Source organism: Hylobates moloch, unplaced genomic scaffold (genome assembly GCF_009828535.3).
Source record: "Hylobates moloch isolate HMO894 unplaced genomic scaffold, HMol_V3 SCAFFOLD_9, whole genome shotgun sequence".
Classification (NCBI taxonomy): Eukaryota; Metazoa; Chordata; class Mammalia; order Primates; family Hylobatidae; genus Hylobates; species Hylobates moloch.
Window position 1 is genome coordinate 70781267 of NW_026652284.1, and position 26973 is coordinate 70808239.

The 26973-nt window shown below is 37.2% G+C and overlaps 1 protein-coding gene across 1 annotated transcript; it reads right to left on the bottom strand.

Moving 5' to 3' along the window:
* Positions 1-2762: 2762 nt before the first annotated feature.
* On the bottom strand, positions 2763-26921 carry TMEM64 (transmembrane protein 64). Its single transcript, XM_032760017.2, has 3 exons — positions 25944-26921; positions 12310-12465; positions 2763-6643 (listed from the first exon to the last, which is right to left on the bottom strand). Exons 1-3 carry the CDS (start codon positions 26733-26735, stop codon positions 6452-6454), a joined length of 1140 nt encoding a protein of 379 aa, XP_032615908.1. The 5' UTR covers positions 26736-26921; the 3' UTR covers positions 2763-6451.
* Positions 26922-26973: the final 52 nt, after the last annotated feature.

Here is a 26973-nt window from a genome sequence, read left to right on the forward strand (position 1 = left end):
GGTAACTTTTAATACTCTGTCCTACTCTAGCCCATAAATGACCAACTCAATGTATAGTCTGCCAAATACTCAAATACTGAAAGAGCTTCTCAATGCCTAAGAACAAGTTAGTGCCAGGTAGTAATAGCTAATGCTTATTGTGTACTTACTACCTACCAAGTGTTACTCTCAACACATAACTGTATTAAACTCTTTAATTTTGACCATCACCCCAATGAGCTAAGCTAGGCTATCGTCATCCAAGTGAGGAAACTGAAACACAGAAGTAACTTCTTAACTTCTCAAGATCATGTATCCAAGAAGCAGTGGCCCTGGTGTTTGAATACTAGTAGCTGGCCTTAAGAAAGGACATTCTTCAATTCTCTACTACATCACCTCAAGTACTTGAGTAGAACAACTATCAACTGGGATGTTTTAAGAAGAGAATGACTTCTAACATGTCAATGAAAGAAATACAGGCCAATTTTGCCCTTAAAAATAATTGCTTTTTTCTCTTCCTTTTTGGCTGTATTATCTTCCCCCTCTCTCCTCTTCATTTTATCCCCATCAAACCCCTGAACCCAGCTTTCCACCCCCACCAGAGTAATCCATCTTAAAGTACTTTCCCTTCCATATTTTTATCCATACTAATTTAACCCTATATGAGGAGATACAGATATTCACATGCATACAAACCCACATATACATACATATACCAAGGAAGAAAGGGCATTTTCTTAAAAATGCAATATTTTTACAACTTTGTGCATCTTCTTTCACAAAACAATACCTCCTGGTAACGTCTCTCACTGGAATACATCTAGTTTCTAGTTCATCCTTTCTGATGGCTACTCAATCTTCCTTGTGTGGATCTATCACAATTTATTCATAAAGGAGTGGGTGAAAACAAAGTTCACTTTGTTTCCAGTTGTTTGACACTAAGAACAAAGCTGCAATTAATATAAGACATCAGAAATGCCAGTGGTGGAACATGAAGCAGGCAAGCTGAGTTCCTTGGAGGAAGCTTCTCTGTCTCTGGTCTTCCTGAATTCTCTTCTCAGGCAGCAGGGCACACTCCCTCCTTCTCAGCCATTTGTTGGGGGTCAGGAAGGGAGAAGTGACCTATTTTGGTGGGGCCAATATCAAACTTCTCTTCAGAAGCTCAAATTTGAAAGCCAAAGAGATCTTCAAGATCTGCTCTCCAGTCTTTTCTCCTGACACTTGCTGGCCCATGTATGAGAAAATCCTGTCCTGGTTTTCTCTGCCAAGACCCCCACCAGAAAGCAAGGCCTTATATGCACTCGGCAGCAAGGGAGGGAAGGAAAAGCCCAGGTTCTATGTTCCCAGAACCTATTCCAAGTCCATCTAATAATTTAGTGCTCTGCTATGAAACCTACTTGAAATGCTCATTCCAAACAAAGCTGTTCTATTGTATATTTAAAGTAGAAATGTGATGATACAAAACCAGCTAATTTACTTAAAAATCAGAGTAATTAACTGAAAAAAAAATAGTGGAAAATAACTCAGTTCCTGCCTTGCCTGCCAAGGTCAACTTAGGACAGGACTATAAGAGCTAGAGTATGAAACAGGCCATGTTTCAAATCGCTTTACTGAAAATGTCTTGATAATCAACAAAGACAGAACCAAAGAGTTCCCTCTTGGCTTCTCCTACTTTGCAGTGGTCATGAATTTTATGTCTCCTAGGATAAATGTACTTACATTGAAGCATACCACCCAAATTGCATTCTAAAATTTTTGTAACTTTGGAATTATTATTTTTTGTTCAATACATATTCTATTCATCCTTTCTTACTGAACTTCACTGCATATTTTAAGGTTTTCAAGTCTTTCATCCAGCAGGCTACCTTATAGAACACTAAGTCACTTTTAAGACAGTGATATCAGTTAGTAATTTGGATAATCAACTTGGCAGAGTGCTTAAATATAAATTTACTATATACACATATCTTGTTTAATATCACCATGCATATAATGCTACCTCTATAAATGTTAAATATTTAACTTAAAATAGAGTATACCACTAATATACACTTTCCCCATACTCACGATGCTAATAGGCGCTGTCAACCAAGAAGAGCAAGCATGGCAGACAGTATCGTACAACCTTGGATAATAAGCACACCACAATGTCAAAACGCTTATCTGATGAATCCTCCTCTACACCACCTTGGTGAAAGTAGTCTGCAACATGTGGCTATGTCTTGCGGCCCATTTTATAAACTAGCAAATAATTGTGGCCCAAAATGGCTAACAAAAGGTGTACAACAGTATTGGAGCTTCTACAAATAAACAAGGACAAATATTGTTCTTGGTGGTAAGATGAAAATGTAATGGCAAATGAAATGTGCCTTTTAGGAAACAGTCATGGAAACAGGGTAGAGATCAACAGAACATTAGATTGGTTAAAGTCCTTTGACATTATGAAAAGCATCATAAATATTGCCACTGACTGGGACAAACGACTAACAATTGTTTGGCAGGTGGCATTTCATGACTTAAAGATATAGAAAAAAACTGGAGTGAGTGCCAATTTAAGATGTCAGAAGAATTTCTCCTTAAGGCTTCTTCGAGAACCATAACCACCCCATGGATTGTCAATTATCAACATTCTCATTTTTAGGAGCACATCCTCCCTATCCGCTGAATCAAGGAGTGATTCATGAGATTCAGGATATCCCCTGAATCCACCCTACATGACATGTAGGGTCATGTCTCTACATCCATTAAAGTATAAAGACAAAGAAAGAAAAGCAAGAAGAAAGTAAAATATTACCTTTTATTTTCTCAGGCACACAAGTGATTTGGATACCAATCATCAAGACATTTTATTGATTTCCCTTTAGAATGATCTATTTTAAATCTTCAGCCACCTTAGAAAAAGTTTGCAGCAATCACTTTGCAATTCATAAGTATCAGGTTAGAATTTAGTTGTGGAATAAGTTAACAGTTTATGTTCAATATGTGAGGTTATTTGAACTCCTGAGTTTTAAATATCCTGTGGAACAGTGATTCCTCTCCCTTCTAATGGCTTTTCAGATTAAAGCAATGACTTTAAAAAGATTACATCCTAAATACTTGATTACAACAGAAATCGACCAATCTAAAAATCAGATAGTGTTATACTGAACATCATTCTGATATAATGAGTAGCCTCTGGCTGAAACAAAATTTCGCCACTAAGGCCATCAACTAGGTTAGTACTGTTTTTCCTGGGGTCTATGTAAAACTTTCCTTTTCTCTGCAAATGCTGTTTGGCTGTGAACAGCATGGATTTACCTGCACCAATCTGGCACAGACCTAGCAACTTTCTCAAGCATTCTAAAGATATCCCCAGAGCTAACAAATATTGACATATATAAGTCACAGCACCTTTCTCAAGAACAGTCCAAATCAGCAGTGCACATTCACACACATAGGAATGCTGGGGATATGCTTATATCTGCACCACTTAGTTACAACAAGGGGAAATAAGAGTAACTAATGAACTTAATAGCTTCACAAGAAGAAAAATGTTTTATAGTCATATACTTGACCCTATCAGGGAAAAGCCACCTAAAAGGATTTGTAGCTGGTTACAAAGTGCATCAAGGGACAGAATGGCTGGCTCTGAATAAACCCACAGTCACTTCTGAACATAAAATACACATTCTAATGACAGAGATTTGGTAATATTATTTTCACGAACCAAACAGTACAAATTTCAAGTTATTTCACAAATCAGATGATCAAATAAAAACGAACATGAATATACTTAGTAAATTAGTATATACATTTTTTTAAAAGGTGCTATTGTAAAATAACCTACATGAAAAAATTTGGCTAAGAGTAAACAAAATAGTCAACAATAAACCAAAAAACATGTAAAACTTAAGAAAACACCCAAAGAATTAAAAAGGAAAACATGTTTCATAAGATTCAGAAATTATATATCATTTTTAAGTGTGCATTAAGCAAATTTATACTGCACTTTAACAGTCTGAGAAATTTGACATTTCATTTCTATAAATATACATGCCTGGAGACATTTTATAAGTATATATGACTGAGAGCAATATTTGGACAACATAAAAGTATCCTGTAGATATGTGTTGCTGCCATAAATCTGGGATGCAGGATTAAAAATGGAGTAAATAAGGCATGACAATGCTTTGCACAATTTATTGTGAGGGCAACTTAAAAACCCAGCAACCAAATTCACCCATCAAGTGGCAGGACTATAAGGGACTATTGTTTACTTGGATGCTGGAAATGCTGAAGAAAAGAAAAACCACAGCCATAGATTGGTATTTTAGAAACAGTCAATCCATACTATTTTAAGAAAAAAATGGATGATTTATTATATAAAATTAAGATTGGCAGAATACAGAAAATTATTTCTTTTACCTTTACATATTTATTTTAAGTACCAAGCAAAGTGTAACAATTAGAAGAACTCATTATAAACTACCAAAAAGTATTCATTTGGTGAAATTATTCAAGTCCCAAATGCTAAGTAAATAAATGCACTTCAAAATACGTGAAGTGTAAAACAAGTATGAAAACAGTGATCTTAAATAATGATTCCTTTCACAAAAACTAACCAACAAACAAGAAGCACAAGAAAAAGGTTGTCAGGTTAGACAGAAAAAAATAAATCAAATGTATTGTTGGTTGGGATTGTTAAACTAAAATCATTAAACAAAAACCAGCAACTAGGATTCAAAAGAGAGAAAAAAAAAACGAAATGAGTAATTAGGATTCAAAAAGAATAAGGGTATTCCAATACTATATCTATTTTCCCACTAACACCAAGAAATGAGGATTTAGAGGCCAATTATGTCCTGTAGACCCAGGTGCTCTCAAAGTATTTGCACTGGTCTTCTAGGTATGAACATATAAATGAACTTTACTGTTACTCAAAGGTGAGAAAACTTACGCATTATAAAGGAAAGGAAAACAATTATACCTGATAGAGCAAAAAGATCACACATTAAAATGATCAAATTCATCTCTAGCATAAGACTAGAATAATCTGCTTCCAAGGAATTCCTTTGTACTTTAGTAGATGAGGGCAAAGCTTTTACTGTAATGAAAAGGCAAATGGGAGGTCTCTGATAAGCTGGAATCGTCATAGCAAAAAAAGAGATACCTACCAGAAAATTTCATTAATATCTAAAATCTCATTTGTAAAAAAAAATGCATTAAGTTTATAAACTATTTTAAAAATAAAATGAATACATATGTAATATGAATCATATGCCAAATTATATTCTATAGTCATAAGTGCTATTAATAAATACATTTGATTCATGCTACAAGAGAAAGAATTGAGACAATTTCACATTTCAGAATTCCTGAGTCTTATCAGAGAAAAACAAGTACTGAAAAAACAAATAAAATAAACCTACTTAAAGTAGGGCAAATAACAAAAATTTGGGCATTAATATCATATTTATAGTTTTAAAGCTGAAGACTATGGGAACAATATATATGTACTTCATGAAATTATAAACATGTTTTTAAAGCTTAGTTTTTAAAAAAAGGCGTTTTGATCAAACAAGGCCACCTGAGTGACATCTTCAATGATGGTAAGCCCACCATTTTAAAGGAATAACATCTTTATTTAAAAGCCTAATTATTAATATAAAAAGGAAAAAAGTTTATTTTAACAAAAGGTTTTAGTAAGATTGCAATGGGACAGCCCTTTGATGAAAAATCTAAGGAGGGTAAAGCCAACGTAACTGAATTAGAACAAGAGTTCTAATTTTGAGCTACCATCCACCAAATAATTTCCCTTTTGCTTTGCATATTACACAGTGAAAATAAACAGTTATCTTAAGAGCACTTCAGTCCCACAAGGTAGGATTTAAGCTTTGTGAATAGGTGTAAATGGTCCTGTAACAATATGATGCCTGCAAAAATACATTCAACTGAAAATTAATGTCTGTTCTCTAACTAGTAAGGAAACGGGAAGCTAAGTGGTCCTGCTTAAACAATAAAACAAAACAAAACAAAAACCACTGTTTATCCTTTCTGGAAAGACTACCAAAGCAAAGAACATCCAATAATATTATACATTTAAAACTGCATACTTTTACTCATCTTTACAAGTAGGAAAGATGCATACAAACTACTCATGGGCTTTATAAATAAAGACACTAAGCAGAAATAATATTTGGGTTATTTCTCTGTTCATAAATACCCAGAAATAAAACAATTAAAAAACACTAAAGTGCAGACCTATAGGCCAATACAGGCATGATAAAGAGGTGCAGCCAAATTTGCATCTACATTTACACTTACATATCCAGAAAATAATTCTTGCTTTAAAAAAAAAAATTGTGCAATTTAAAAACCAGTCAGTTTTGTTTGTGCCGCAATACAATTAGAACTTGTCTCTGCCCACTAGTGAAGTGACTGCTAGACCTTAGACAGCACATTAGGCTCTTGACAATCACATATCTCATTAGAATCATACAACATTGATTCCACCTCCAGAAAATGTTAGGGTCCTCTTGCTGTAGAATGAAGAGCCACTGGTATTTGGTTGATTGCCTTTAACCAGAGAAGATTTCAGTTCCATTTCACAAGCTACAATAGCTGCATTCAATTCCACTTGAGCTCGATGAACTACATAAAACATGAGGCCTATACTTACAATAATCTGTAAATAAAAATAAAACATTACAGTTATCAATATTTTATACAAAAAAAAGAGAGAAATAAATCCAATAAATATTTGGCTTAGAAATGCTTCAAACAGGGTGCTTCTCAAAGATGGTAGGTAAAAGGTTATACATTTTTAAATAGTTTACACACAGTTATTGTTTATTCTTTCCTTTGCTGCTTCTCCTGGTAGTGGAGGACCGAAGTCTATGGGTAACCATGACATGGTATTAGGAAAACACACATTCCTTTTGGTTCATTTGATACAAGCCAAACCTGTCTCTTTGTACCAAAAAGCTTTCTTCAAGGAGTAAAAAATGTCTACAATAGAGGTAACAACTGGCTAAACTTTGTTGGTATAATTAATGTAGTATTATACCTTTGCATGACTATAAATGTCCATAGGTATTTCTAAGCCCACTTAGTGAGAAGCACTACTATTTGCAATGAACCACCTGGTGCAGACAAAATTAAAAGTATTACAGACCACTTAAAAAAATGAAATGCCAATAAACTTCCAAAGAATTAACAAGAGATTGTGAGCAAGTAATTGCCTGTACTTAGAAAAAAACAAAATCAGAGGAAAACATGATGATTATTTAAAAATGTTAGTCAAAGGGATACTAGAAAAATCATCACAATGATCAAACTGAAAGTCAGGTTTCTAGTCTTAGCTTAGCTATTCATTCACTAGTGATGTGATTTTGAGAAGCTTCAGTTTCTCATTGTCCTATAGGAAGCTGTGGTCCCTCTGTACTTTTTTTTTTTTTTTTTTTTTTTTGAGATGGAGTCTCACTCTGTCACCCAGGCTGCAGTGCAGTGGCACAATCGCGGCTCACTGCACCCTCTGCCTTCTGGGTTCAAGTGATTCTCCTGCCTCAGCCTCCTGGGTAGCTGGGATTACATGCATGCGCCCCACACCCGGCTAATTTTTGTATTTTTAGTAGAGACGGGGTTTTACCATGTTGGCCAGGCTGGTCTCGAACTCCCGACCTCATGATCTGCCTGCCTCGGCCTCCCAAAGTGCTGGGATTACAGGCGTGAGCCACAGTGCCTGGCCCACTTTAACATTCTATATACAATTCCTCAGAATGTCTAAGCAGTGTACATTTTCTAAATGAGTTTTATTCCAAAGTTCATTTGTAAATCAGTTCTTTAGGATTTGGAGCAAACACAGCAGGTGTTATTTAAGGTCCCAGCAAGTTTACAAAGGCTGCTGTAACCAAAAGTGATATGGAAATATAACACAATTTCAATGAAATCTACCCATAATTATAACATAAGCTTTATAGGGAAAGTATTCTAAATCCAAGTGCTGAGGGTGGTTAGGGGAGGAGATAACAGAAGCAGAGCATACTGGGGGTACGGTAAGTGTGAAAGGGGAGGAACTTGGAACTTGCACAAGGGGATGCCATTAAATGAGTACCCATCACTCAGTAAAATTGTAAATAAGTTAGGCATCTTAAAGCTGGGTCTTTAAATTCTGTAATTGTTTTCTGCTAATTCTCTTAAAAGAAACAAGATTTACTGAAAACTCCTAAGTTTGCTACGTATCAACAAATGGAAACACTATGTAAAGAGATGAAGAAAATATGGGGGGTGGGGTGCGTTGTGAATTAGATGCTACGTTCTGTTTAAGACATGCTGAATTCGAGGTGCCTGTTAGATATCAGAAAAAGTTCATGGATGTCAGTGAATGGGTCTGAAGCTATGGAAAGAGGGCTGAGCTAAAGACAAGTGCTGGGGAGTAGGATGAGGGAGGAGGGAGGGTCTTTACCCAAATACACATATTAGCAACCATCAGAGTAACTGGATTTGCTGTAAAAAAGTTTTCAGAGTAGGACTAGAAAACTTAAGGTAGGACCTTCAAAAACACAGATATAAGGGGTGAAAGGAAGAAGTTAAGCATAAGCTAGGCAAGTGGGAAAAAAAAGTTAAGACAGTGGTATCAAAGAAACTAAGGAGAGAATGTTTTAATAATGAAGGCACTGTCAAGAGTCTTAGACTGCTAACAGGTCAAGCTAGATGAGAAATGGAAAGTACATCTCATTTAGACAAGGTTACTGACAGCCCTAAAAAGAGCAGTTTGAGGGAAGGAAGTGGCAGGGCCACAGATAGCAAAGGTGAAATGGTTACATCTTTAAGTGGGACTTTCCCAGCTGCACTTCTGATCCCAGGGCCTGACGATTTGTACTGTTCCCCAACACACCCTCCCCATCTTCCTTAGCTGAGTGAAGTGTTAAAAAGGATTAGAAAATGGAAACAGATAGTATAGACAATTGTTTTAAAAGTTTCCTTATTAAAATGAAATCAAAGAATCAAACACAGGCAGAAGGTCAAGCCTCATACAGAAAGACAGGCATCTCTTAATGCTAACTGGAAAGCAGGCTAAGCAGGGGCAGGAACATAAGAAGTTAACAGATTTCTTATATGAAAATCCAGGGGTTTCTCAGTTGATGGCTTCTGATTTTTCTGTTAAGAGAGGTAATCTGTTGACAATAAAGAGGGAAACAGGTGAAGGAGTCAAAATTGTGAGAAGTGAAGATAGTTTAAAATAATTATTTCAAGACAACAGCAGGGGAGTGAGAAGACAAAGGAGAGAGATGGGATGTGGGACAGTGTCGAGAAACTAGGTGAAGATTTGCAACCATGAGTTAAATATCAACGTGTCTGGTTATATGACTTCCCCAAAAGAATAGGGGCAAAGCAGATAAAACTTGGATGTATTCAGGTTTGGGGTTTTGGTTAGTAGATACATAGAAAAATAACAGGCATGGAAGAGTAACTAAATAGACCACAGAATCTAAGCTGGATTTCAGTACAGCTTAAGCATCCCTAATCCAGAAATTCCAAACCTCAAAGGCTCCAACCAAAAGTTTTTGAGCACTAACAAGACACTCAAAGAAAATGCTCATTCGAACACTTTAGATTCCAGACATTTGGATTAGGGATACTCAACAGGTAAGCATAATGTAAATATACTAAAATCTGAGGAAATTCAAAATCTAAAACATTTCTGGCCCCAAGCATTTCAGATAAGGGATAATCAAACTGTACAAGAAATGGTTGTGGCTTCCTGTGAACATTTATTTTGTATTGCTTTATTTTAGGCTGACAGCCATAAAACTCAGAGGCAAATTTGTGGCTCATTTCTAGAAAATAAGAGGAATCTCATGAATATACTTATTCTGCTAGCTTTAACCTAAGCTCTCTTTTTTTTCTTTTGTATATTTTGTAAGCTGCATTAAATGCCTCCTGATACAAATTAAGCTGTAACTAATATCAATTAAATCAAACAAGCGTAAACATGTCTACACTTCTTTTCATAAATCCTTAGGCTAAGAAATAAGTGCTTTCCCCACTGTCTTGTATTCTGAGCTTAAATTTGCCAGCTTAACCAAAGGGTGAGAAATCACTGAATAAACGAAGATTCTATAGTTTAAAAATAATCATGAACTTCATTGACTATAGTTGAATAATTTACTAAGATGCATAAAAATATAAAGTTTCAAATAGTAAAAGTTCTCTCCAAGCTACTAACAATGAGGGATTCTAATTACTCAAATGCAAAGTCAAAGGGAAAAAAATGTTTCAAACAGAATACTTATTTTCAGCAAACTAAAAAAAAAATGCTTAACTTCATACTAAAAGAATCTGAGAATGCAATACATATTAGATAATTTTACAGTTCTTTGGGATGATCATAAATGTTAATTTACATACTGTGCTATAGATATAATGCATAGAAAGTTTAACTTTATGTGATTAGCATGCTGTATTAATATAAATCAACTGTAACAAAAACATTTAACTTAGATTCAGATTATCTGAAGAAAATATAGCTCGGGGAAAAAAAGTAAAGAAAAATAAAAACTGACTTTTAGCATGTCAAAAATATTACAAAATTTTTCTTAAAGCAAGTACTCTTATTGATAAGCTTTATTTAGGCAATATTTCAATGTAAATATTCATGGTTTTACTTCATGTACTAAACTTGTACCTCATAAGCACAAAGAAAATTAACTCTGGCTTTATTTTATCATAGTATTTTAAATACAATAGGGCCTCAAAAACTTGAGGATATAATGCCACCAAAATTAAATCTGTAATACAGTAGCATATACTCAATAACAGTTAAGTTAAAACTAACAAGTTAAAAGACCAGTAAGTCTGGAGGACCATTTCATTAGTATTATTTGCTTAGAGGAGTATAGTGTTGTCCCCTGTATCTGTAGGGTATTGGTTCCTGGGCACCCCCCACTCCCGCCGATTTCAAAATCTGGGTATACTCAAGTCCCTTACATAAAAAGGCATGATAGTTGCATATAACTTTTGCATATCCTTCCATGCTTTAAATGATTTCTATATTACTGATAATACCTAATATGATGTAAATGCTATGTAAATAGTTACTGTAATACATTTTTGTGCTTTTTTATTGTTGTATTGTTATTATTTTTTTTCCCAAATATTTTTAATCTGTAGCTGGTTGAATCCATGAATGTGGAACCAATGGATACAGAGGGCTGATTATATTCTACTGGTTTTGAGCATGATCTCTAGAACCAACCACTTTGGTTCAAATCCTGGCTCTACCACTTCTTAGTGGGGACTTTAAACAAGTTACTGTCTAATGGTGTCTTTGTGAACCAGCTCTTGTGGATCAGAGATAGGGGGCTTGATTTACAGCACTTGCCATTTCCCATGGTGTAAATATTCCCATCATGGGCAATTTCAAGCTATCAATGTGATGTCACTGAATGCTTAGTTGGGAAGAGATGTATAATACATAACCAGTTCAAGATAATAAACATCTGTATATCCTAGGGTTTTGGTAGGGACTAAATGAGCTTAAATATGTGGCATATAAAGCATGGAATAAAGGTTAACTATCATCATCATCTTACTAGTTCGTGAAAAATTATGATTTTCTATTTTGTTAAATCTCAGGAATAAAATCAATCACAAATAAATTTTTAACTATTTCTGCATGCAAATTTAAAGGCTCTAAAGAAACTTGCCTACATGGCAGTGTTTTCCTTTTTTATTAACTTCTTATGTAAAATTTTATGTGCCCCAAACTATATTACAATTTGCATGGTAATAATAATCCATTACACAAGTCTTATTTGGACTTGTAATAGAAAACCTTAGACATTTTTATGAGGTAATACTTATTAAAACAAATCTTTTGTTTCACATCAAATTGTACTAGAAAGAAATTTACACTGTCAACATAATACTCTAAAAAATACAAATAGGTGAGTTTCAATAATTTGAATATAAATAAAAAGATAAGCACTCAACTCTGCCCAATCTTACTAAAATTATTTTCAGATACACATCACACAAAATCAAAACACAGTATTTGATTTGTGATGACTCTGAAAATAATCACTGCAAAAATAACCCTATTTTTGTCATTCTTTTTTGCCTCTTTAAGAGGACTTTTCTGTATCAATTCAGTTCTACACACTTGCACATATCCACACAATTAAAAAAATTTTAATGTTGTCAAAATATGAAGTAGTAATGAAAGAACCAAGAAAAAAATCTAAAATGGAAAAACCCTCCGATTATTTTCAATGAAATCTGTCAAATCAGCAATACCATACAAAAAGAAGCAGAGAGAAAAAAAGAGACAACCCTTGGCCTTAAACTCACCTGTAAACAAAAAACAAAATATCCACTAACACTCTGTTCTGCAATGACATCTTCCATTGTCCGCAGGGTGGTACCCAAGTAAGAATTCAGAAGCTGGGTAGGAAGCAGTCCAACCGAAGATGCCATCAGATAGTTGGGTAATGAGAGATCAGTAATCTAGAAGAGTAGATTAAAGGGAATGATTCATTACCAAGTAAAATTTCAATTCAACATAAAAAAATGTGTGTATTAAGTCTAACTAGTGGTATTTCCTTGGGAAGGAGCTGACATCTTTACAACAGTATTCTGACTTTACAAAATGATTATAAAGAGAATACATGCAGAATGTAGAAAATTTAGAATGAAATAAAAGTAAATTTTAATATTCTATTATACTACCATTGAAAGATAACATTTGTGACTATTTTTTCTTTCATGTAAATAAAATCCACACATAGATAACTTTGTAAAAACAGTTTTGTAAGTCTTCCTCATATCATTAAACATTCTTCATAAGCATTCTTGAATAGCAGTGTGGTCGCTGGGCTTCGAAGCCAGATAACCCTAGAATGGCATTCTGGTGCTGATAATTCAATATGCAACTCTGTCTCTAAATATCTGTTTTGTTTTGTTTGGAGACAGAGTCTCGCTCTGTCACCCAGAATGGAGTGGAGTGGAGTGGAGTGGTGCGACCTGGGCTCACTGCAACCTCCGCCACCTGGGTTCAAGCAATTTTTCTGCCTCAGCCTCCCAAGTAGCTGGGAATACAGGCACACGCCGCCACACTACTTTTTGTTGTTGTTGTTGTTGTTTTTGAGACAGAGTCTTGCTCTGTCACCCAGGTTGGAGTGCAGTGGCCCCATCTCAGCTCACTGCAAGCTCCGCTTCCCAGGTTCATGCCATTCTCCTGCCTCAGTCTCCCAAGTAGCTGGGACTACAGGTGCCCACCACCACACCCAGCTAATTTTTTGTATTTTTAGTAGAGACAGGGTTTCACCATGTTAGCCAGGATGGTCTCATCTCCTGACCTTGTGATCCACCCGCCTCGGCCTCCCAAAGTACTGGGATTACAGGCGTGAGCCAGCACGCCTGGCCCTACTTTTTTGTATTTTAGTAGAGACAGAGTTTCACCGTGTTACCCAGGCTGCTCTTGAAGTCCTGAGCTCAGGAAATCCACCCACCTCAGTCTCCCAAAGTGCTATCAGTTTTTTCATCTGTACAATGAAAATCATCACCAGCTTAGATGGCTGTTGTTAGGATCAGAAATATTTCTAAAGTATCTAGGAAATACCTGGCATATGACTGACACTCAAAAAAGGTGAAAATTATCATTATTATGCAATTATTCTACCATTGTGTGGATGTAGCACAATTTAACCACTCCTGCTGTAGAATATTTACATTGCTTTATTTTTTGTATATATGTAATTACACATTTATTTTTGGCTATTATCAAAAAATTCTAAAATTACAATGACATCTTTGGATATTAACCTCTGTGGTAGGCAACATCTAAAATATTCCTAATGACTTGATCTCCTGGTATTCATGCCCTTGTGTGATTCCTTCCCCTAGAATGTGGGCTGGACCTCGTGCTTACTTCTAGCAAACAGGCAAGAGCAGAAGTGAGGAGATGTCACTTCCAAAATTAGGTTACAAAAAGAATAGGACTTCCACTTCTTCCTCAAGCAAGTAAGCTGCCATGCACTAAGTAGCTCCCATGGAGAGACCCATGTGGCAAGGAACTGATGTCTTCAGTCAATAGCTAGCAAAAATAGTCTGGAAAAATAGCCAGTCAATAGCCTGGAAGTGAATCCTGCCCCAGTCAAGCCTTAAGATTACTGCAGCCCTGGCCAAAACCTTGACGGCAGCATTGTGAGGGAGCCTGAGTCAGAGGTACCCAGCTAGTTGCACAGGAATTCCTGACCCAGAGAAATTGTGAGACAATAAATGATTGTTTTAAGCTACTAAGTTTTGAAGTGATCTGGTATACAGCAATACATGACACATGTATCTTAACTCTGGTAGGATAGATCACTAGGAGTAGAATTATTGGTTCAAACAGTAAAAAACTTATTTTCCAAAATGTTCACAATGATTTAATACACCTGTCAGTATGTGATACATGAATGTGTCCATTGTGTCATACTGTTACCAATTGTGAGTATTAAATTTTAATCTTTCTTATTTTGATAGGAGTAAAAATGATGTTTCATCATTATTTAATCTGTACTATTTTATATTGACACATTTTCTATATATGTTTTTTATTCACATTTCCTTATGGCTTCATTTGTTCACTTGCTCTTTTTTATTGGGATGTTAACTGTTTTTCTTGTTTATTTGTAAGAACTATTTATATAGTGAGGGCAACCTGTTGTCTATTATGTGTGGCATATAGTTTTTGCTGAAGTGTCCTTTATCTCTTAATTTTATGTTTTGACATACAAATGTTTTTAAATTTTTACATAATCAAATATTATCTATTTTTTCCTCTTATTTTTCCTTTGCATTTAGCTTTAGAAAGTGTTTTAAGAGTCTATTGTTGGTTTCTACCTATATATTTCTTCTGATTATGTTTCCCTTTTTAGCATTCACCACTTATTCCTTCTGAAATTTATTCAAATTAAAGGTGAGGATATAGCCTGATCCCTCCCCTATCCCAGTAGCCAATTTTCCCAGCATTAGATACTAAATAATCAATAACTTCTCCATTGACTTATTATGTTTACTTCAGTAGAAATAAAAGTTATTTTATATAAAAAGGGCTTATTTGGAGCTCTAATACTGCCCATTTATATTTTAAATCTTGTACTAGAACTAAAACATGGGTATCTCCAATCTTGTACTGAAACCAAATTGTAATAAAGACTACCAGTTAATAGTGGCAGGGAATTTCCCATTCTATTCAAATTCCTTCATTATGCTTCTTTTAAAAGTGGCCATAACTGTTCTTGGCCATATTTATTCTTGCAGATCATTCTGTCACTCAAAAAAAAAAATCAGTAAATTTTATATTGGGATTAAGGCAAATCTGCAAATTAATCTGGATAGACCTGAAATCTCTACAATATTAGGTATTCTGATCCAGAAATTTTTCTATAATTACTCAAAATCTTTTTTTCTTTGTGTAAGTCATTAAAGTTTATTTTATTTTATTATTATTATACTTTTATTCTTTTATACCTCTTACTAAAGTTTGGTCACTTTATTCACATATCTCATGCATTTCTTATTAGTTTATTTCTAAGCACTTCATGTTATTATTGTTGCCACTACTACTGATTTTGAAAGTAACTTTTCCACATCCCCATCTGAGTATTACTGGTATATAAGAAAGCTACTGGCCACTTTATTAAACTTTTCTACAAATTTGAAAATCCAATATTTTAATCAGCTATAGGTGACTCTATAACTATTAATACAACCTAACCTAAAAATATTTCATATTTTCAATAAAACTACATTCAACTCTATTAATAGATAATGAACTGGAGATGCATCACTGCTGATTTGGAAAGAATATTACAGTGACTGGTTGTTAACAATCCACCTTAACGATCACTGACTCAACTGCTCATGTGAGATGCTCCAAGAGGTGCTTGGAAGAGATAAAAAGACACAATGCCTACCACTGATGGATTTACACACTGACAAGTACACATAAACTACCTCAGAAACAGGCAGAATGGGGAGCATTGAGAAGACTACATGCTGAGCATTAAAGAATAAAGGATGAAAATTGTTGTAGAAGTGGAAACCAAAGGGTAACTTTTTGGGAAGAGAGGGATTCAAGGCAGACACTGAAAGCCTAGTATGAGTTTGGTAAGCAAAGACAGACAGGATGAGGAAGGCAGGTGTTCCAAGAAGAGAATGAACAAAAGATGAACAGCTTCTTCCAAATCTTTTTTATTTTATTTTATTTTATTTTATTTATTTATTTTTTTTTTTTTGAGACAGACTCTCGCTGTGTCGCCCAGGCTAGAGTGCAATGGCAGGGAAAGTACAGAATGTATTCATAAAGTTGGCAGTACAGCTAGGATTGTTTATAGGACACACACAAATCCCGTAAAATAAAGACAGGAAAACTACATGGGGTGATACTTGTTGGGGCCTTGGATAAAAGAGGAAGGAGCCTATACTCAGAGGAAAGGTACCAGGGAGTCTAGTCAAAGAATGATGTGAATGGAGCTAAGCTAAGCAAGGTTCCTTCTTCAATTTAGATCACTTACAGGAGCAGAGAAATTTCTTTAGAATAAACATGTCAAATATAGAAAATGAGAACATATGACAAAAATGAATGTTATAAAATTATATTGCAGTTAATAACAAAACATTACATATTATGGAAGTTATCTTTAAAATAAATATCTCAGTTCAAAAATTTCAGAATGCAAAGCTTCTGGCCACAACCTTTACCTTTAAATGTAATGAAGTTTCTCTAAATAGAACACATAATTGACATTCACAGATGACATCAATAATATTCAAATTGGTAATTTAAGAACAGATTTCCTAAATCTGAAACAACTCTACCACTCAACTAAACAAGACCGTTGTCCATGCATAAACTGCATAAATTGAAGTTTATCAAACCTTTCATGACCAAACCTTACCCTTGGGAAAAAGTGTTATTATGCATACATATAATTTTAGTTAATAATCATAAATATTTTTGCTGGAGTGCTCAATGCTTTAACCAATGAAGCAACACAGTAACATACATATACACAGGTTTTAAACAATTAATAACTTTATTAAAGATGAACAGCTCCTTCCAAATTATTTTATTTTTATTTTATATATATTTTTTGAGACAGAGTCTCGCTCTGTTGCCCAGGCTAGAGTGCAATGGCACAATCTCGGCTCACTGCAACCTCCACCTCCCAGGTTCAGGCGATTCTCCTGCCTCAGCCTCCTGAGTAGCTGGGATTACAGGCGCACACCACCACACCTGGCTAACTTTTGTATTTTTAGTAGAGGACGGGTTTCACCATGTTGGTCAGGCTGGTCTCGAACTCCTGACCTCATGATCTGCCCGCCTCGGCCTCCCAAACTGCTGGGATTACAGGCGTGAGCCACTGTGCCCAGCTTATTTTAATATGGCATTTTCTATAAGCAAACATTTTCCTCAGAATCTCCATCTAGCTCAGTCTTTGACAAACATATTTGGAATACTTGTTCCCACAAGGAGACGCATCCAGCCTTCCCTCCCCAGTAAGTCTTTAAGCACCAAAGTTCTAAAATTCTGTCTCCTTGTTCCACTTTGTAGAAAGGCATTAAACATGAGCCTATATCAATACCATTGGAATTCCTGCCTGCAGTACCCAGCATTTTGGCTCAGGAGTTGTATTCCAAATCAAAGAACCCCTAGATTTCTCAACCTAGGATATCAATGCTATCTTGCTAGTTAGTTTCTATGATGAGATACCACAGCAAGAGTTTAAGGGATGGCAAACACCACCTGATTGCTGTCCTCCCATGTTTTAAAAACTCTAGAAGCACTATAAAATTATATATCCTCTTATTCCCAGAGGTACAGTGATATACTTGGAGATGTGATTCACTTAACTGGGTCAGCAGGGGTTAACATGTAGAACATCACTTCACCACTATACCAAATAGATCTTGAAAACAAGGAAGTACTCCATCTGGGAGGGAAAAAAATGATAGAAAAAAAAAAACTAATTCTGAAGAGCAAGAGCTGATTCACCTCTGAACACAGCATTTTTGGAGCTGACAACAGAGAACCTCTGTCTTCAGATCATTCACTGAAGCTGGGGTTGTGGTCCGTCCTCTTAGGCAAAGCACCAAGCACAGCGCTCAGGAAACCCGACCCAGCTCTTCCGCTTTCTAAGATTATAGCTGTTTACACAATGGCTTTACCACTTTAATTTAACCCACCAAGAAATTTTGTTTTTACATAGAATATCTTGGCATGGATGTAATAAAGAATATAAAGGTGACCAGTATTCAGAAGACCTCAAATTTTATGTGCAGCTCTGTCAATCTAGCATTAATTTTGGCAAATTATACCTTCCTGTATAGACTTGTTGCTTGGTATTTGGGATGCTGCTTATTAACAAAGTTACTGTTAAAATATTATAAATTCCAATTAAAATATATTTAATTATATACGAAAAAATCATGAACCCCTATAGAAAAAAATCACGAATCCCTAGGACTGTTAAGAAAGGATTGGTCAAGAGAAATTAAAATGACCAGTTTGGTCTTTTCATCTAATTAATATTTACTGATAAATTATTTTACTGTACATATCCCCAAAATACTTCCTATTAATATTTCAGAAAAATTGGGGAAGAGAGAAAAAGAATTCAGAAACGGCAACTATTTTTCACTCTCAGAAAATCCAAACTTTAAAAATCAGTTTAAAGAAAAACAGTAACTACCTATTCTCTTTCCTTTGCTCCCCAAAATACCTCTTCATCTTTTCTGTGTTCCCAATCTCAGCGGCCTAGCTGGAGACCTCATCAGTCAGGCACATAGCTAATTCCTCATTCCCACATCCAATATCTACTACGTCTTGTCAACCGCACCTTCTCTAGGGAAATCTATCCACCGTCTAGGCCTATTCCTTATTCAGTCTCCTCTCTGGTCCTGACACACAGACTACCCCCACTCACTACCTATGCTAACTCCTGCAGAAATCTTTTTAAAAAGTGAGCCTAATCCTGCTTAAACTCCCTCCTACTGCCATGAGGTTCTTCAGAGTGCAAAGTGCTTCATGATCTGGCCTCTGAGCATTTCATGCATCCTGTCACACTATGTCCCAGTCACATCAAAATTTTCTCAGTTCCTAGAACACTACTTGCTCCCCTTTCCCTCTGGGCCTTTCTACATTGTTCCTTCTGGGGAGTACAACAAGCACATCCTTCTTCCCACTCCATTTACTCCGAAAACTCCTACACTGTCTTTCACTACTCAGTCATCAATTACTCTAGGAAACCTTCCCAGATTCCCCAAGTCTTTGTAAGTGCTTTCAAGTGCTCTGACAGAACACTATACTTCCCTGTCCCCTTTGCACTGGAGAACAACTGAAGGTTTCGCCATTTGTTTGCCCCTCAGTCCTTTCCCAGACTACAAATTCTGTGAGGAAAGGGATCTGTCTGTCTTGGTGCTTACTGTGTCCCTAGATCTTAACAAATGCCTACTATATATTAGGTGCTAAATATATGTTTATTGGAGGTTGGATGTACCAACACCAACAATGTTTTATTTATAAATATGGAAACCTAGAATAGTTGCCAGTTTATAAACAAGTTGGAATGCAAAGTCCATTTTTAATTGGATTTTCAGAAATTAAGAACACTCTGCCAAACACACAGAAAAAATGTTATAAATGAAAATTAACTTATTATCAGCAAAACTTACACCATGATTTACCTAGAATGCTATTTCTCCACTGGAATGCTACCACCTCAAGGGAGAGACTTTCTTTTATTCACGGCTACACCTCCAGCATTTAAAACAGCACCAGGCACATGCTAGGCACCTACCAATTATTTACTGAATGAATACTAAAAATATTTCCAGAAACCTCCAAGGTGAACCTAATGTCAAGGCTAAGACCCTCTGGTTAGGGTCTCTCAAGCAACCCCGAGAGTACTGAAAAAAGTCTTGCTACTGGAGGAAAAAAAAAAAGAAGAACCACAAGGCCGCAGCAGTGCTGAGACCATACCCTAACAGCTAGAGAGGGCTTCAGGGTAAAGAGATTTCTATTGACAGAAATGGTTAGGTCAATGTCTGTCTACAACACAGAAGCATCTTCATATATGCAAGCTTTTTCACGAGTTCACTGTTCCTAAATTAGGAACTGCTTTTAATGGCTCCCAAATATCTTAGGGAAGGGTCACCAATTTATTTGAGAACCTGGTTTAACCCCAATTCCATCCTCCCGCCCACATACACACAGAGGCCTTGAATCTTCTCCCAAGGGGGGAAAAATGTGTATCTTATTGTACATAATTTCTGGAACACAAGTTGAAAAGCTTTTCTTCATACAATCTGACATACTATAGGTTTATTATTTGTACTAAAAAAAATGTACCATATGCCTTCTATATATAAGACCCAGTTCTAAGCAGGAATAAAAAAGATACAAAGATAGATAGAAAACTACAGCTGATTGTGCAGTCATTAAAAGTCATGTTGTAATACATGTAATAATAAGATGTTCATTACTTCAAGTAAAAGAAGGTCACAAAAGTCATTAACTCAATATTATATTAAAAATACATATCAATAAACTGCAAAGAGAAAAATAAACACTAAAATGTTAATGATGTTTTTCTTTGTACTCGCTATACTTTTCAAAGTTTTTACAATGAATACATATAGACAGAAAAAACAAATATTGTTAAAACACGTTTTAATAACCTCTTTGCTTTTAAACAAACTTTTTTTAATCTAGGAAGGGTTAATAAAACATACTGTATATACATTAATATAACAGGCTAGAGATATATATTAGTGTATTGTAGGCCTACATATGACACAAAAACTGCAGAAGCTGATGAGATAACTAAAGAGACACAAAGAGGGGAAAACATTTTCAAGGAAATAAAGGTCAACTGCATTCAGTGGTACTGTGAGGTCTCAGGTGTGCACTGGGATGACATCACACAACTTGGTCATCCTATCTGACCCTTAAGGGCCAGACTCCAACTCTTTCAAATAACAGACTGTGTCTGCCTTTCTATTTTGCCTGAACTGTACCACTGGCAGCGAATCATTACGCTTTAATAGTAAGAAGAAATCATCATTAGATACACTCATACAGTGACAAGTATTATGACCCATCATATCTTTTTCTGAATCTATGGCTCTATCTACAGCACAGAATAAGAATTTAAGAAAATAAGAAAACATAATACAGAATAAGAACTTACGAAAATGAGAAAATGTGTATTTTTATAACACATACTATCACTAAACTGTTAAAAAATAAAAGGTAATGTTACATTGTTGCTCAGAACATTTGTCTTTTTAAAAGCAAACTCCGACCTCATCTATATCCTCTCATTTTGCAAATAAGGAAAACTGGAGGCCAGAATCATCAAATGACTTCACCAGGGCTACAAAGGAGCTAAGAGAGAACCAGAAGACCCCATAGCATAAGCTAAGACTATACTGTATTTGTGGTCTTAGAGTCATTTGCCAAAAACTTTTATTTAGTTGTAATAAATTTCAGTTCAAATATAAACTAAATTACTAAAAGTAATTTATCTTCTTGATAGCTCAATGCAAACTCTAAAAAAACTTGAGAACAGTTATATCTGCTTAAAGTTATGATGACATCCTTCACTATTATTATTTCAGTCAGTACCAGTTTCACAGCTCCCCGGCTCCCTCCAAAACAAAGAATCTATTTGTTGCTTCAAACCTATGGTGGGCTCATATAAATAACCAAAGTAACTGGCAGTTTGGTAACACACAATTCTATAAAGCAGTTCACTAAGAAGTGAGCCAAGGTGATGGGTAAGGTCTTGCACTTTAAAATTTACTCATTTCTATTTTGTTTGCATTTTACACACAGTACCCACTTATTGCTTTTGTTTAAAATTTTTTTTCTGTTAAATAAAAATACAAGATATATGTGAGAAATTAAGGGCCTCTTCCTACAGTTGCAGGGGCTCAGCCTTGGTAGCTGTTTTGTTGCTGTGACTCTAAGGCAGAAGTTGGCAAACTTTTTCCATGAAACACCAGGTAGTAAACACTTCAGGCTCTGTAGGCAGTAGGGTCTGTAGTAACTACTCAATTTGCCGTTTTGGCTTAAAAGGAGACACACATGGCACACATAAATGAGCACAGCTGTATTCCAATAACACTATTTACAGATGCTGAGATCTGAATTTCATACAATTCTCATGTACATGAAATATTCTTGTGATATTTTTTCCAACCATTTAAAAATGGAAGAATCATTCTTAGCTTGTATGCCATACAAAATTGGGCTGTGGTTTTCTGACCCCTGCTCTAACATCTGGGATGATACCTAAGTCAACTGTATAGAACCTTACCCAGTCCTCCATAATGTCTGATCTTCAAGGTGCGCTAGGACAAGTATTCGACAACTGGATGGAATCAGGATGTGTCTGGGAAATCCAGCTCTTCTTGGACCAACACTAGTGCCCTGGGTAAGTTAATGACTCTAAACATTTACTAACTGTGTAATCTTGAGCAAGTTATTTCACCACTGTGCCTCAACTGCCTCAGCTATAAGATGAGGATCAGGGCTGAAATGAACAGTAAATGTTACGTGTGCATGATTAAACAGTGCCTGGCAATTAGTTAAGTACAATATAGGTATTTGTTAAATTTTTTTAAAAAGTAGCTCAGCTTCAGTGTCCTCCTTTTGGAAAGCAGAGGATGATGAGAAAGAAATAGTAAATAATGAGCAAACTATATATATATTTTATCACAGCTTTGCAGCAGGTATTATTAAACACATCCCACAACAGAAAGTACAGCTCAAAAGAGTAACTATAACTAACTTCAAGATGACACTGTAAATGTTGGAACCAATCTGATGTCAAGTTTCTAGCATGCATGGGAGAGGGGAAAAAAATGGTTCTGAGGAGATAAGTAAGGGAAAGCGCCGTTCCTTCTTCCATATATTATCCTTTACAATCAGCTCCTGCTTCTAAAATGTGAATACAACTACCTCCACCACTACAAACAATAATAATACTTAACAATTACTGGGAAGTGACTATGAGCCAGACAAAATACTTAACGCCTTCACTGTATCAGCTTTTTTAAGCCTTATAACTCTACTTCATTTTACAGATGAGGAAATGGAGAAGGCCAGACGGCACAGACTAATTCAGGATCATCTATTTCCAAAGCCTGGGCCTCACATGACCACTACACCCAACTTCTTTGAGGTAAGCCCAGATGAATTTCTCTAATTATGGGCACAAAAAAAATGAGTTTTAACTGGAATTTTTTTTTTTAAAAAGGATGATTTCAAAGATAGGGAGGGATGTGGAAAACACAAGAAATATGCCTAGAAAGGGGGCAGCTATGGTCAGCAGGAGGGGTATGAGGTGGAGAGGATATATGAGGAGGCAGAATGGAATTCTAGAAGGCAGAAAGTCAAGTCAGACTAAAACCAACATCAGCCTTAACTAAGCTTTCTTTTCTTTCACATAACCTGGGTGAATTCAGTAAACTGTTTTGGTTGAAAGGACTACTTCTGTAAGCAGGCAGTTCGGAACAATAGGTATAAACAGGACGTAACAGACCATATCTAGGGGCTTCACAGCCCACCCTGCTATGGCTATGAGTCAAAATTTTACAGTAAGATGCACCATATCAGCTGATCCTGGGTTCAAACCCTAGCTCAGCCACTTGGTAGGTGGGTGACTGAAGAAGTTCCTGGATGGGTGAGCCTCTGTTTCTTTCTCAGTGAAATGGTGACAATAATACCTACTGCAAGAGGCCATTTTTCTTTTTTTTCCCTTCTTTTTTATTGACCACACAATGCTAAATTGAGAGTTATCCCTTGTCAAGCTCAGTTTCAACTACATGATTACCTTAAATTATTACCAAGTACAAAATACAACTTCTTAGTCACATACTTAATATGTAACAGACATAATCAAAAGAAAAGCCTACCTTATTGTCAATCAATAAATACATAAAGAGCCCTTACTATTTACGCATGACTACACCAGGCATTAAATATATATTGAAGAAATAAAGAGGTGATGGGTTGAGACCCTACCATCAGACCATGGTTCAAAGTTTGACTCTACCATTAATTTAGTACCTTGGTGATCTTGGGTCATAAGAACAGAAACAACAAAAGCCAACACGTGTTTGTTAAGCCAGTCTCTGCTGCGTGTATTCATCTCATGTAATCTTCTCAACAATCCTATGGAAGTAGGCATCATTACTTTCCTCATTTTACAAATAAGAAACTGAAGCCCAGAGAGAATAAACAACTTGCCCAAGGTCACTAGATTCTAAGCAGACAGCAGGACTTCACAACACCAACCCTGTGCTCCCAACTAGTAGACACTAGTCTGTAATATGTGCATAATCAACTTCTGCAGGGCTGGTTTAAGGATCAGAAATATGTGGAGAGCCTAGGACAGAAGTTGGTACACAGTAGGTGGACAAGAAAAGGCCCAAGGATACATGCTATATTGAAACACAAACTAACAGAATCAATCTATTCAGATTCCTTAGCCCAACCTTCCTTCAAAGTCCTGGGACAGTTTTATTTATTATTACCCAAGACTGGGTCAAAGTTCAAGTTTATATTTCATACTATAGGAGGGTATGAAAAAGAAATTTAAGACTAAGACTATACCAAACTACTGCTAACACTAAACTTTATCTCTACAGAAAACCCCTTATCTGTTTCCATTGCCTCTACCAAATACCACTCCATAGTCATTGCTGCTGTTGCTTGGAATCAAGAGGTTTGCAAAAGGCATTTAAAAGAAAAGAAAAAAGAGAAAGATTTTAATTTCATCACAAAGAGGTAGATTGGTTAGAATTATTCCCAATTCAAAACAAAATGAGAAAGTTTCCAGAGACTAACAATAATTTACTTTTTGAAACAAAACAATGCATCAGAATCACTTAAAATACATCAATTCCTATGCTTTTGAATGCAATTATCTCTTTACTTCAGTACAGTTTTCTTTAAGTCTAGCTGAAGGGTTAAGTTCCTGGGAATCTACATAAACTCTTGGTAGTTTAGAATCACTGAATTTGGGGAACATGGTAATCTACTTTTTTAAGTCTTTCACTTTAGAAAAGAGAAAAGTGAAGCCAGGCAGGGTCAGTAACTTGATCCAAAGTCACAAAGTTTGTAAAGACCAGATTCCTTTCTTCCAATAAGATGATCTCTTCACTAGCAGTGTTTCTATCCTAAATCAGTTGCATGGAGATGCACACTAGCTACAGAAACTTGAGTAAGCAAAATATACGAATACAAGGACAGAAAAGAGTCTATAATGGTGCATATACAGAAGAAAAATATATGCTAATTGAGCAAAAGGTTATCTGTTCTGTTTTATTCACTACCCCGTGATTTCGAAATGAAGTTCCTCCAAAGAAAGAAAAACAGTAGGATGTTCTTCTTTACATCGCATTAAAGCACAATTACTTTAAGAAGAAAAAGCCCATTACAAATTTAGGAAACTCCAAAATCTGGAGTCTGCAACTAGCTCCTCCACTGTTTACTGAAACACTTCCTTCGGTCCACGTCGCTAAAAACTTGAATCCAAACCCTGGATGTATTTATGCAAGCAAGAGAGAAAGCTTTCCTCCCTAAATGTTGCCAAAGCTGCTACAAAAGATGACAAGTATTAAAGATGGGCATTTCCATTCATGTCCCTGCATGCCCATTGTTAAGAGGGCTTTTCATTTTTAATTACATTCCCATCCCGAAAACAAACATTAGTTTTTTATCTAACAACCTCTCTTTCGAGGCTCTGCGTTAGGTAAGTTTTATGTGTATGACAGATTTCCCAGGGTGCGATGAAAAGTAATTGTAACTCCTGCCGTCAATGTCACTTCCCTGCTGGTATTTATCTGATAGAGCGCCCTCCTAGGGCCGCCACAAGACCGCTCAAAAACAGACTTGGAGAGGGATAGGCCAGCAGGACCCTACTTACCGAAAACACTGCATTCTGAAGCCCAAAAGGTATGGGTGTCAGTCTGGCCAGCGCCACCACTTTCAGGCCGCTTCCTCCCTCCACGACGCGAATAACCGCGCTCAGCTTCTCGCTGCTCTGGATCCTGGCGGCAACCCAGGCGGTGAGAAGCCGCTTGCAGACCACATGGGCGATGAAGGTGCCGATAAGGACGCCCACCATCATCAGACCCATGCCCAGCACGAAGCCGTACAGGTAGCCAGCGGCCACGTTGAGCACGATGTAGCCCCAGCCGCAGGGGAAAGAGACCACGATGAAGCCCACGACGAAGAGCAGGACCCCCAGCAGCGAGTCAAGGCTCTCCACCCACAGCAGGAGGTGCTGAAGGTAGCGGCGGACCAGGGCCAGGGAAGCGAAGCACAAGGCGGCCAACACGCAGACCAGCACGAGGCTCCGGCACCAACAGGTGCTGCCGAGGCAGCAGCAGCGCCAGTTTCTCACCTCGGCCACGCCGACCACCACGCCGCCGCCGCTCCCGGGGCCGCCCGCCAAGGCCCCGCCCGGCTCCGGCAGCTCCGAAGCCTCGGGCGGACCGTGGCGCTCCAAATAGGCGCCGAGCAGGGCGCCCGAGGCCGCCGCCGCTGCCGCCGCCGCGCTCGCCCCGCCCCCGCGGGGAAGGCGGTCCGCCGGGCCGTCCCCGCCCGCACCCCGCGGCAGGGCCCAGCGGGCCGGCAGCTCGGCGAGGCCCGGGAGGGCGGCGTGCTGCAGCAGCCGGGGCAGCGCTTGGAGCAGGATCCCGCCCGGGCTCCGCATGCCTCGGCCCAGCGCGGGCCCTCAGCCGGCCAGCCCCTCCGCCGCGGCGCCCGTTAGGCAGCTGCCCTTCATGGCGCCCGGTTCGCCCGGCCTCGACTCCCTGCGTCCGCTCAGGGAGTGGGAGACGGCCCGTAGAAGGGCGCGGAGTCAGCCGAGGAGCGACTGCCAGGCGGGGAGTGAGGAAACTCCGGCCCCAGCGCCCACGGAGCCCACTCCGGTGGTGCCCGCCCCCTGTCGG

Excerpts from the sequence above, each read along its gene's own strand:
- TMEM64 (XM_032760017.2), bottom strand. The coding sequence starts at position 26,735 with ATGCGGAGCCCGGGCGGGATCCTGCTCCAAGCGCTGCCCCGGCTGCTG. Across the intron at positions 12,466-25,943 it reads TTCAGAATGCAGTGTTTTCG|ATTACTGATCTCTCATTACC; the intron begins GTAAGTAGGGTC and ends CTACTCTTCTAG. Across the intron at positions 6,644-12,309 it reads ATTTTGTTTTTTGTTTACAG|ATTATTGTAAGTATAGGCCT; the intron begins GTGAGTTTAAGG and ends TTTTATTTACAG.